This window comes from Sturnus vulgaris, chromosome 7 (assembly GCF_052056855.1).
Source record: "Sturnus vulgaris isolate bStuVul1 chromosome 7, bStuVul1.hap1, whole genome shotgun sequence".
NCBI classification, from domain to species: Eukaryota; Metazoa; Chordata; class Aves; order Passeriformes; family Sturnidae; genus Sturnus; species Sturnus vulgaris.
This window is the reverse complement of record NC_142249.1, coordinates 27353887-27366987: the sequence shown is the minus strand read 5'-3', so window position 1 is coordinate 27366987 and position 13101 is coordinate 27353887. Positions and strand designations below refer to the sequence as shown.

Genomic DNA, 13101 nt, shown 5'->3' with positions numbered 1-13101 from the left:
GCAAGGAACAGCAAATTAGAGAACCAGGATTGATAAGGCAAGTTTTCCAGCTGGGAATGAGTGTTAAGTCCATCAGCTTCTTAGCCAGAGCACTTGTGAAGAAACTGGGCACTTGTTAAGAATCTGGGCAACACTGGTTTTGGAGAGGAAAATCACCACAAAGAGCTCCCCAAAGAGCCTCCTCAAAAATTAAGGCCTCAGCTGGAGACTTGGGACTGCCAGTTCAGCAGGCATCCCAACTAAAACATCCCAGCTCTAAGTCACCTTCATCCAGCATGACAAAGCAGCTCTTTGAACCTCCTGTATCCACAGCCTCATGGTAAGGGCATCCAGCCCTGATAACGCACACTTCCTCCCTGAATTATTTATGGCCACCAGAGGTCATGGAATAAGGAGAGCAAAAGCCTTCAGCTTGGCAAAAAGTTCTAGTCTGGCAACTGACTCTCATTCACAGAGAAGTCCCGGACCATGAGCAATTGGGAGCAGCACACCATCCCAGAGCTCTATGATTGATGGATCACCCTGCTGACCTTCTGACTCCCACCACGGTCAGGTCTCCAAACCCCACCCTCCCAGCCCTGCACATAAGCTGTTCTTCCTCTCCAAAGAAAGACATTCTTCAGCTATTTTTATAAAAAATTTTACTGTTCAAAAACAGTCCTGCACCTTTGCGTACAAAACAACTCATATCAAACTTCTGCAAAAATATCTAAAAACTCTTTTAAGTCTTCTGGAATATACTTTTACTGAAACAAACCAAAATTATCTTTATTAACTGAGACTGTCCAATGTTTATATTGGAATTGTTTCAGAATAGGGAATGACCTTTTTTGGCAATACATAATGCAATCCCACTGCAGATACTAACAAATAATCACACTGACTGCATGCATGATGTAGGAAACATCAGAGCGAGTACATACTTATAATAGCTCAAGTTTGTTAACATACAGTTAAGCATGGCCTTTCACAATAGCTGTCCAGTCTGAACAGGAAAAAAAACAGAAAAATCCCTAGTATTCTCCTAGTGCAGAGGTTGGTTCAATACACTGAAGAATAGCCATTTCACGCCTCTGCTGAGGAAACTGTACCTTAAGGAGTGTTTCAGTACACAACCCAAGTGTATTTCTCCATCTGAATGATTTTACACTCTCCTTGAGCACTGTTCCTCTTATAGAGGCTGCCACTTTTCTCAATAGAATTTTTCCAAAAACATATTTTCAAGCAACCTTTGAAATATGCTGTCCCTCAGTACAATAACTCAAATCTCTTTTGTGCCTCGTGTCAGACTCAACACTTGGACCAAGGGGTCACGTTGCTCCCACAGTAGGGAAAGAGACCAGGTCTCCAAGACAACACTTTACTGCCTGAAAATTCAAAATTAATGAGTTGAATATTCCAATTCCAGGAAATTAATTTCCTGCATTTTTAAAAACATACTCTTTTTCTTCCCCCCTCAAGGTTTTGCCATTTTTTCCCCACAATGACTGAAGAAGCAGGAATGGAAATAAGGTTGGTCCTCCCACACTCAGGACTCACAGAGCTGGCAGAATCAAGATTTAAGAAGTTATAACAACTTACAGGAATGGTTAACTTCACTTACAAGGGCACTGGAGAACTACAAGACCAGCATATATCTCTTAAATAAAAAGATGCAGAGAGCTATATTTCCTTCAAATGTCAGTCTTTATACGTCCTCAGTATAAGTTTACATCTCTTGCTGGCACTATTCCAAGTAAATCCAATGGGAAGAATCGCTATTTCACTCTGCAAATACCATCCAACACAGCTCTGAGTTGGTTAAGACACACATTATTGCTTCTGGCCTGATAAAACGTGCAATCAAGCCAAGTAGTACAAAGGAAAAAAAAAACAAGAAAACCAGAAGCATAAACACTTTCAGCTGTGTTTTCAAACACTGTAGTTTCTGTACCATTGAAGTTCCCTTTCTATCCCTGCTGGCAAACAAACATTCAGCTCCATCTAAGATAGTTCCAAAGCAGAGTATTAGCAATTGCCCAGTGCAAAATGCTTGTACTTCAGCTGTATCAACCTCAAATCTCCCTCCTGAAGAGCTAACTTCGAAAACAACTGAGAAACTAATGTGGCTCTTACACAAGTTTAACAAAAAGTTGTAAACCTATTTAAAATAAACAAGCCAAATGTGATCAATACAGAATTACCAAAAAATAAAGAATTTCAGAACAGGTTACCAGCTTTCTGAAACTGCCTGTCAAATCCTTGCAGAGAGGGCAGCACTTCTGCATATCAAGAGATTAAATACAGCCCATGGTTTTCACAGAGGGATTAGTTGCTGTTAAGTGCTGCTTTCTCTGTATTGGTGAAGTTTGCACTCTCCATCCTGCCTGGCAGCCTATATTAAGAACACACTGCCACCCAGACTTCTCCTTTCTTAGAAAGAATGGGGCAAAAAGAAAGGCAACACTGTCTGGCTTTCATGACTCTCCCAACAGCACTTCTGTGGAAACGCTGACTTTAGAAACTTCAACCTCCCAGGCACAGGTCTGAGTAAAATTCACTCCAACCCAGCCTAAACTGTAGAAAATTCTATGTTGGACATGGGTACTAGCAGAGATCTGAGCGAACACAGTACCTATTTCTCATTTCATAAAGCTGCTTCATAGCGATTCTGTGAGATCTCTGTCTAAGACTGTGAATGCCCCAAGCTCTGGGTTCCAAGATTTACGCAAAATGCAACTCCCTGCTCTGGCAAACCCTTCCTGAATGAAAGTTCTCAACATAATAAAGAAGAAGCCCAGGAAAGAAAAGAAAAAAAAAAAAAAAAAAAAAAAGAGAGAGACAGAAAAAGGGAGAAAAAAAAATAAATTAAGCAACTGTACAGCTTCAGCAGGTTGAAGAATTTCTATTCCCTTCTGTTCCTCCAGATCACAAATCTACAGAGAACTACAAATCTAAAGAGAGGTACTTTCTGAGTAGCAGATAAGAAACAAAACTATACAAGCAAGTTGGCATGATGAAAATATAACCCCAAAATAATAAAAAATATACTCATCAATCTTATTTTCTGCTAATAAATACATTTCAAGTTTTTCTCCAGGAATGCGGCACAGGACCTACCCTGCAGTACTTGCCAGCTTTGTAAAGATCAAACGGCTTCAGAGGCTAGGAAAGTGCCCAGGGAAACCTGAACTATCCGAGGTCCACCAGCCACTTGGAGGCACCTGCTGAAAAGACACCTGACAAGATTTAATCATCCCTTGTGCCACTGCCAGTAGTTCAGGCAAATCTGCAGAGGTTCCTCTCTCCTGTTCTGACAGTAGTAAGTACTCAACTAATACCATATTTAAATTTGATTTTGACTAGCGAGACAATGGAAATTACTTTCTTCTCTCTCCCAACCCCTTCCTGTGAGAGATGTCCCCTTTTAGCTCAGCAGTAGGAATGCCAGAATGGTACAGATTTGCTGGCACTCAGGCATTTAATATTGCAGTTGCTGGAGAAATCCAAACATAGAATCCCTCAAGAGAAGGCTAAACCACAGCCTGAAGTCAGAATGGACCTTGTTGCACTATTCTACCTGCCAGCAGTGCTCATTCATATTTTTTTCATATTTTATTTCATTTTATTCATATTTTAATATTTGTTCCCATCTCATTGCTCTGGGGTAGAGAATGCAGTCTCCTGGTCAACATTAATACAGTTTTATCCCATTGGAAGCTGCTGGTCCGCACACCCTGAATGGGCAACTCAGGGGGCTGAGCTGTGGCCAGTTCTGCCTGCTCTGCTTGGCAAATTGAGTCTGGCTTTGTGATCATGTCAGGTTGCCAGCACAGAACTTCTGGGACGACAGGCTGATCCCTCTGTGTACAGGTAGCCAGCCAGGACTGTAAGATGACACTTGCAAAGTTGCAGAACTCACACAATGGGCGGCTCAGGTGTCTGGCCACCATCACAACAGCAGAAAAAAAACAGCCACTCTAATACTTGTTAACCTAAGGGAGCATCTTGTCATTCCAAATGTTTCTAGAACCAGAGCTTTATTATACGTTTGATCCCAAGCAATAGGGCCTTGTGTCTCTGTCTAAAGAATCATGAACAAAGGAAAACTTGTGTTTTTTCCCATGACCCTAGTCCAGTTAGATGCTGAACATCTCAGGCTGCACCCAGCTTTCCCCAATGGCTTGGCTAGAGCCATGTCATTTGCTAGTCACTTTCGAAGAGCAGTCATGATGTCGAAAGAAAACAAACATCTGTGCCTGGAAATACAAACCTTGATTAAGAGCATGCAGAATGGAAGGAGAGGCCAGACAAGCTTTGATATCACCCCCTGAGAGATGAGGTCTGTAACACTCTGTAATGGCCCAGAGCTTCTTTAAAAGTCCACAGTGAAAAGAGATCTTCCAGATCCTGCTTTATAAACCAGATCTCACAAGAACTGCACTGAAAAGCACTGTTTGCAAGACTAGAATTTACAGGGAAGATAAAGTAACAAGGAATAAGGTTGTGCCTTTTCCAATCAGAAAATTCATCCATCCATGAGATTCTGCTTCATGTAAGAAATCTGTTGCCAATAGCCAGACAGAAGGGCACCTTCAGCATGGCACTGTAAGTGTCCTGCCAAACCATTCCATGGGCAAGGAGACATGTGGAGCCTGGTTTCCTATTTCACCTCCTCCCTGTACCATGCAGATTATCTGATACCAGTAATACAGACTGAGCTCATACAGGAATCATCTGAACGTTAGGGGCATTAATTCAGATCTTCCTCCTGTATCCAGTGCCTGTTTTCCAGCAACCTTTAGGGACGAAGTACCTTTGAGACTCCACCCATCCTCTAAGCCCTGCATTCTTGAGAAAGTAAGCTAACAGACAAAGTAAAAAGCCCTGTCTTTGTCATCTGGGGAGTCCCCCAGAAAAAAAAAAATAAAAGTCAATTTTCCTGCCAGCTCAGTAGGCGAACAATACTTGTAGCTCTTCAGGCTATTTGCTCTTCACTGGCACAAGGCACTGCCACCAAACCATCCTACCCTATGCAAAGGCAAGAAAAAAAACATAGAAGCTTTGAAAAGACAGAAGGATCCCAAAGGAAAACCAGTAAGGAACTTCTCTCAAGCAGTAAGATGCAGTACTTCTCAATAAGAGAGTTTTCTGCATCTACCATTTTTATAGAAAGGCTCCCTGAAGAGCAAGGAGTCTCAGATAGGTGAATCCTGTTAACAGCTGTATTTAAATTTGCTTTAAGGTTCTTGGGTGCTGCTCATCAGTATGGACTCACCTGCTTCAACACGGCTGAAATTTCATTCCAGGTTTTTCCTCCACCTATTGGAGCTTGACTTAGAAGGAGGAAAAACGTCTTATCAGGGCAAACTCAAAATGCAAACCATGCCTTCTGCAAACCCTGTTCCACCCAAACCACAACCTGTGAGACCAAGACTACAGTCCAGCCTCCTTGGACTGTGCAGCCAAAAGAGAGCAGAACTCTGCCCTGACAGATGGTTTAACCAGAAAAACTTCAAATAGATGTGGGTAAACATTGGTGGAATTAACAAAGCCAAGAACAGAAAGCAAAAGTGCCATGAAATGTCAATACGGCAAGTCAGAGCCTGTGACTATAAACGGCAGTCTATGACCTAAATGTGACCCTCTAACACAAGGGAGGTTTGGATGTCCAAACTAAACTTTATCAGGTCCTGCGTGGAAAACAAAGCCTCCCCCTTTGGTTGAGAATGGAGAGTGAAAAAAGGGGATGCCTTGGTTTGTTGGTACATCAGAAGAAGCCCATTACAAAATAACACAGTCTGTTCATGTCACAGAACACAGACTCTTCATTTTGCCCAGCTTTGTAACAAAAAGAGTGAGAGACCACAACTACTATAGGATAAGAACTTCCCACACTCAGTCTAAGTAAAAATAAGTTCCTTCCTTTCTACTCCTCTCCACATAAAAAGAGCTCCCAAGTTAAAAAAAAAAATCTTTCTTTCTGACATCAACTTTACAGTTCATCTCCTCAGACAAAGCTATCAATCTGTATGCAACTTAAATCAACAGTTGGTACCTGTACAGCCAGTAGCATCTTTCCACACAGAACCTCTGCCTAACATGCTGAAGGAAAGCAAAGAGCTGATCCTGTGACAAGGACCCTCACTGCCAGCCAAGCTATAAAACTCCAACTCATTTGCTCCCCAAGCTCAGCTCCCTGCTGGAACCTCACAGAGGAGTCACCCTCACACCAGGATTGCATCAAGTCACCAAGATGCTGTTTGGATTTGTTCAAAGCAGAAACATGCATGTGCAGATAGACACATCCAGAAATAAAGACATTATTAGAAGAAAATGGGGATTGTGGAAATCAGGTAGATTTTTTTTTTAATTTTCAAAAGTGTTAAGATAAAAATTGGCCACAAAGCAGAAACACAGACTTTAACCAAGATGATGGATTACAGACATAAAGAATAAAAAAACTTCACAGCCTCATTGGAGAAGTTTAAAAGAGCTGCAAACACTAGGCTCCCTCTAAGACACCATAATATTGGGGACATTACATTTTTACTCACATTTACGAGGTTTAGAATTATGAAAAGTCCAGATCTCAACATCTCATTCTGAAAACCCTTCAGCTAAATTCAGAATGAATAGATCACAATTTCCAGCCTAAATATCCTAATTTATCCTAATTAATTGGAAAAGGTGGTATGAGTTAGAAACAGGTGCATGAGTTCCTTCCGCAAGGTATGTTCCTCTGGAGAGCAGCATCAACTTATTTGATACCTTTCACTGGACAACTGGCAAATTATTGCCAAGTATTGTACTTGAGGCCACCTCTGAGTAGAGATGGAAGTTAAACAGGCGTCCATCCCATTTGCAAAAAGCACAGTCGACCATTCCATCGTATATTTCCTGTGGAATTGCTCAAGTGTCGTCCAAAAACAGCCAAGAGTTTTGCTGAAAGGCTCAAAACAAACAGCACTTCTGAAGGAATATCTTACATAGTTTACATAATAGACATCTCAGAAGGGAAAAAAGGATGTGTACAGTGTTTCAGTGTGAATTCTACACTGAACAAAAAGACATCATTCTTTGCTTAACACAAGGCTGAAATTCACCATGAAGAAAACTGCTGATGTCAAAGCCTCAGGGCTCAAGTTGAGAGGAAGATATTCTCAAGGATAGAACTTTTTTATCCTTGATTCAAATTAAAATACAATATGGAAAAGGAACAGTCAGCTTGTTTAAGCCTCAAAAAGGAAAAGTTCAACCCTAGCCAAAATATATTCACAAAAATCTAACACATTTTAAAGTTGCTACCAGATCCACCTCTGCACACTTCTGCTTACTTTTTTTAATTATTTAACACCTGGTCCTTATCTCCTGACACACGGTTTACCCTTCCTGCTAAATACAGTATCTCAGTTTATAATTAAATACCACAAGTGTAGAGTGTCATAACCACTGGTGCTTCCACATCACTTCATGTTCAGCTGTATCTCTCCTCATGACCTGAAAGTTAACACTGACGTATATTCCTCAGTGAAAATGTCCCTTATGGCTAAAATACTGAATGATTCACAAAAGGGGAATTGTTACAGACAATCCTGTAGCAGTTAGAAGAAGCAAGTCAGGTGACGAAGCAAGCAATGACATTTTTTTTCTTTTTTTGAGAGCCCAAAGATTAAAGTTGTACTGTTTGCATAAGGATAACAACAGCTGAAGGGTCTAGAATTTTTGTTATCAAGTGTTTTGGGGTTGTTTTCCTTTTCTCGTTACAGGAAAACAAGCTGTGCTTTTCTCTTCCCAAAGAGACAAACAACTGTTTTCAGATCGTGCAAATCACCTTCAACATACAGCTCACTCCCGGTAATTATTGTCATTCCCGCATCCCCAAACACCACCAGGGCGTGAGCAAGGAAGTGAGCTACATCAACAGCTGACAGAAGTTTGTGGAAATTCCTCCCTAGGAAAAGAACCTGTGTATGTTCGATAAGAAACAGGGCAGGGCTTGGCAGGACACACTTGGTTCCAAGCTGCACCACTAAATACAATAACTTCATCAGCAGGCCCAGGAGATCAGCCCCTACCACCTACCCTAAAGTTAATGACAAATATGGTTGCCATCTGGTGGCTAACACAGAAGGCAGTCAGCATCTGTGATGACTTCTAGGTGGACCAGATTCTCCGTCCTGTCCCAACAGCAAGGCAAAGAAAACCACAGACGTGGCCATGCCCACTGTTGTGTACAGAGTGAAGCCAGGACCCTGCTGCTGCAGTTCCACACTGGATCTGGTAGTCATTGAGGTTTTTTCCAAGCAGTCGGACAAGTTCAAGGGATGCCCCTAGTCTCCATAAGTAAGCTAAAAGTAGTGGATGCACCATGGACAACATTAAATGCAAGTGGTTTGGGCTGCCATTCTGACCCAGCAGCATTTTTGAGCAGTGTCAGAGATTGGTACAAGGCTCGGGCCAGCACTACATTTAATCCCAACCCTCCTAGATTAAATCTAGCTGCTAAAGATAACTCCCAGGGAACACGAGCAGCAGTGGGCAGATCTGCCCGCCTGCCCTCCCTCAAAGATGCACCAGTCCTTATTCAGTCAATGTCATCTCACAGCGAACCACCGAAAACCAAGACCAGCGTGCCTGCAATAAAAGCAGCTGGTCAATGTGCCTGCGTAAAACGCCCGATAATCCCTACACAGAGCAGGCATCTGGCATCAGATGCAGCATGCCAGAGAGATGAACAGGAAAAGTATCCATCGCATATTCCTGGCACCTTCTGCTGGCACAGGGGTGGGCGGAGAGGAGCGAAAGGGCTCCCGGGATTCAGGAATCCCCCCTCCCCTCTCTCAGCAGATCGGCACAATCTTTACAGGCCGTGTGGCTCTGGCTGCACCACCATTCCGAAATGAGGAGCTCAAGGTCAGCACAGCGAGCAGCGCCTGTCAGCGATGCTGCCGGAGATAAGGGCCAGGTGTCCATCTCCTCTCCCTCACCATCTTTGAGGTTACGCATTTAGCGCCGTGGCAAAATACAGAACTGCTCCCGAAAATGCTGCATAAAGCACAACCCAAATGCCACAAGGGGAGAGTCTCCTCCTGTTGAAACAAAAAGCATCGGCGGATCCAACAGGAGCGTGCGGCTTGTGCTCCGTCCTCCCCGCCGCTCCCGATGCCATGTTTCCGCAGGCGGACCGGGAGCTCTGGCCGCTCCAACAGGGATACTCGGCACGCTCAGCATGCAAAGGGGCCCTGATTCCGCAGGCAGGGAAGGCAATGCCATCCCCCGCATCCCTGCTCCGGGCAGGGCTGTCATCCCCGGTACCCGCGTCCCCCGCTCCCAGCGCCGCATCCCGGGGATGCCCCCCTTCTCCCCTACCTTCTCCTGCGCCCGGGTCAGCTTCTTCTGCACATTGCTGGCGATTTTCCCGGCCGTGACCCCCTTGCTGCCCAGCTCGGCCATCTTGCCTCCTCTTTTTAACGGGCTGCGAGCGGCGGACCGGAGGAAGGGGGGGAAAACCCGGCGGGCAGGCGATGGCCCCGGCCGTCACCGCCGCTCCCGCCCGCCCGCCGCCTTTTAAAGGGATACTGCTGCCTTACAGGGACAGCGGTGGGGGCCGCCTTTGGACGGATTCCCCCCACCCTGCCCGCCTGCCTCCTGTCCCGGATGAAGCCAACAGGGTGGGAAAGTCTGGGAAGCATCGCAAGGGATTAGTTTTAGGTGGTGGAATGAGTTTTCTGTCGTCTTTCATCCTGCAGCAAAACGACGCTCTTGTTTTAAGAAATCTGCACCACTAATTCTTGTCTCTGATTGTCCAAATTCGTAAGGCAAAGATACTTCTCAAATTACTCCTCGATCTTCACAAGCACAAGGGGGAAATTGAATTCCTTAAGGAAGGGTACCTGAAAATTAATCAAACCCCTGATTTTAAGAGGTGACATGAAATTTCAGAAGATTCCATCCTTTAAGCATAGAATTATTAAGGTTGGAAAAGATCTCTCAGGTAGTTCAGTCCAACGATCACCCCAGCACCATTGTATTCACCACTAAGCCATGTCCTCAAGTGCCACATTCCCCCACCCTATGAACACTTCCACTTTCCCTGGGCAGCACATTCCAATGCCTGACCACTCTTTCAGTGAAGAAATTTTTCCCAATATCCAATCTAAACCTCCCACTGTACATCCTGAAGCCAGTTTTTCTGGTTCTGTCACTTGTTACCTGGGAAAGGAGAACGACCCCCACCTTGCTCCAGTCTCCTTTCAGGTGAGTACAGAGTGATGAGGTCCCCTCTGAGCCTCCTTTTCTCCAGGCTGAATCCTCCCAGCTCCCTCAGCTGTTCCTCATGAGACTTGTGCTCCACACCTTTCACCAGCCTTGTTACCCTTCTGTGGACACACTCCAGGACCTCAGTGTAATTCCTGAATTGAGTGACCATGAGACTGAACACAGGATTTGGGGTGTGGCCTCACCAGTGCCAGGTGCAGGGAGATGATCACTGCCTGGTCCTGGCCATGCTGATTCCATTTCTGATGCCATTAGCCACGATGCCATTGGCCTTCCCTGGCCACCTGGCTTTGGTTTTGCTTTGCTGGATCTACTGGGCAAACACCTTTTGTGAAACTGTATTCCTTTACATGTCAGGACAAAGTTCTGCTTCCTGGAATACCGGAAGCCACCTCAGCAGTGTTATTCACATCCTAATACTCAGCCCCCAAACTTCCGTCAGTACCACACACCAGGGCTTGGGAGAGTGGTGGGGAAGCTTCCTTCCTTCCTATGCTGCTTCTGCACACTCATCCCAGTTCTTTGTGGGAGCTTGGGACTATGTGCACTCAGTACCCAGTACAGTACCAACTAACCCAATGCTATGCAGAAAACTGAGATATATAACAAACCTGCATTTACCTTTGTTTAAGATGGAAACACTTATTTCAGTTAAATGATGGTATCAAAACCTCCCTATGTCCCCGGGCCATTTCTCACAGTCATTACTTTTCCACATGGAGACTGTTATCTCCAGCTTCACACACACAGGGAATAGTGTAGCACACACTATAGCAATGTAAAGCAACAGATAAATGTTGAAGGTAATAACTTAAGACAGCTAGGCCAGTTCTTCCAACATATGTGTAACTTATTGTTTCCCACTTCTGCTTCAGTACTATTTCTGTTCATTCAAAACAGAAAATAAAAATAAAAAAAAGTTAAAATAAAAACAATTGTCTTGCCAGAGCCCTTAGAAACTGTGGGCAGAGAACCTGTCAGCACCTCTTTGTAAGGATGCATGAGACAGTGCCTCTGCATTTCTTGCCTGTTTTGACAATAGATTTTTTTTTAATGACAAAACCTTTATTCAAAATCCAGTTTAAATCCATGGTATACTTCAATTATATTAGCAGACATAAAATTCCCATTTAATAAAATACTAGGGCATGTGTTTCAATTGTGTATGAGAAAAGTGCGGTGATACAAGACACACTCAGTGTGTGAGTACCCGTGATGCCAATCTGTATTGCAAAGTACAAATTTATTCTATTCCTTCCTGGCTTTACATTTAGCATTCATTTGTCTGTATGATTAGTATTTAGTACTAATTTAGTATTCGTTTTCTGTAGTATTTGTCCCAAATACATCTGATTTTTTCCCATCATTTCAGCGTTACTAGTTATTTTCATATTACCTTTCTTCTTGGGTATCATCTATAATTTTTCCCTCAACTCCACCTCCCCCCGCCTTAGCTGAGCTTTTAAGGTTGAAAGATGCACATGTGGTTAAACATTTGTAACATCACGTTTAAAAGAGCAGACGTTTCAGGGGCAGAACACATTCCTCTGCACCCTACCTCATATATTTGCTTCTCCTACTTAGGTCTTTTCTTCAGTGGAACTGGTTTTGAGGGGATTTTTGTCTGATTACGTCCTTTCAAGTGAAAAGTAAATGATTGCAGCACATGAGCTGAGGGAGTCCACAGCAAACATCAGACAATCTGAAACAAAAGCAGCCAGACACATATGTTCACCACAATGAAAAATGATGACAAACTGTGCACACTTTAAAAGCCGGGATTAACAGCAAGTATCCACCTCTCAGCATGAGTAATTTCCCAGTTATTTCTGTGCTTGATTGGATCAGCACCAAAGCTGCAAAGCATTTGCTGGGCTCCAGGTGAGTTGCAAAAGGTACTCCCCTGGCATGACCCAGGTGTTATGAGTGGCCATGCAGCTGAATGACCATTTAAGCCACTTCAGCCAGGTAATACATGCAGGAGGTTGTTGCTTTGTGGACAAGAGAGGCTTCAGTCTCATATATATCCACCACTGTTCTGATCTCAAGCTTACCGTGTTTTACAAGGTATAAATGTAAATAATTTCAATTGGACTGCAGTGCAGTTATGTAGTAATAAACATACGTGCTAGCAACTTAGTGCTTTTATATTTGTTTATACTTTGTGGCATAAAGAGTTGCCAAGCCTTTTGGAAGCCATTAGTGACAGATTCTGCACAACTAGAGTTAAAAGAAATCAAGCTTAATGTTTATGAGTATCTCCTGCAATGAGATTAAGTTCAAAATGTACATATTTGTTTAACCTATTCTAACATTGGACCCCAGAACAATTCATTTCACCCGACTGTAACCAGCTAAACATACATAATTTAAGCTGAGTCACTTCAGCTCCTTTTATAGTCAAAGGAGAGAAATCCCTACCTCCAAAGCTGGTAAAAGGTAAAACAGAAATGTCTCCCTGCCCCCTTAGCTACAGAGGGAGATTAGCTGAATAGCTTAAATAGCTGAAGTTAAGAAAACCAGATGGGTTATGAAACCCACCTGTAGTCCATCTCCCTGGTGACAGGATGACTCATTTCCACAGTTCAGAGGGAAGAACAAATCTGTCAAACACTCTAGCACAAACAGGCATATTTAACATGTCCATACCCACCACTGCTTTTTTATGGCTTTCTTAATTTATTAATACTCTAGTCAATAATAACTACGTTAGGCCTCAGCCCCATAAGTGCATTTCAGTTCTCGGTTGTCTCATTAAAGGGAGATGAGCTGTTCACCTGTTTACCATTAAACATATGCTTAAATGCTCGCTGGCTTTGAGTCTATTATTTTGTAGCTTAG

The 13101-nt window shown here is 43.4% G+C and overlaps 1 protein-coding gene across 8 annotated transcripts in view; it reads right to left on the bottom strand.

Annotated features, from left to right (window-relative positions):
• Window positions 1-9507, bottom strand: part of BIN1 (bridging integrator 1) — an 88228-nt gene extending 78721 nt beyond the window's left edge. For all 8 annotated transcript variants that reach the window (XM_088168237.1, XM_088168240.1, XM_088168238.1 and 5 more), the window contains exon 1: window positions 9352-9507. In XM_088168237.1, the coding sequence (XP_088024363.1) occupies window positions 9352-9435 (84 nt within the window). In that variant the 5' untranslated portion in view covers window positions 9436-9507. The remainder of the gene's footprint in view (window positions 1-9351) is intronic.
• Between the last annotated feature and the right edge of the window lie 3594 nt (window positions 9508-13101).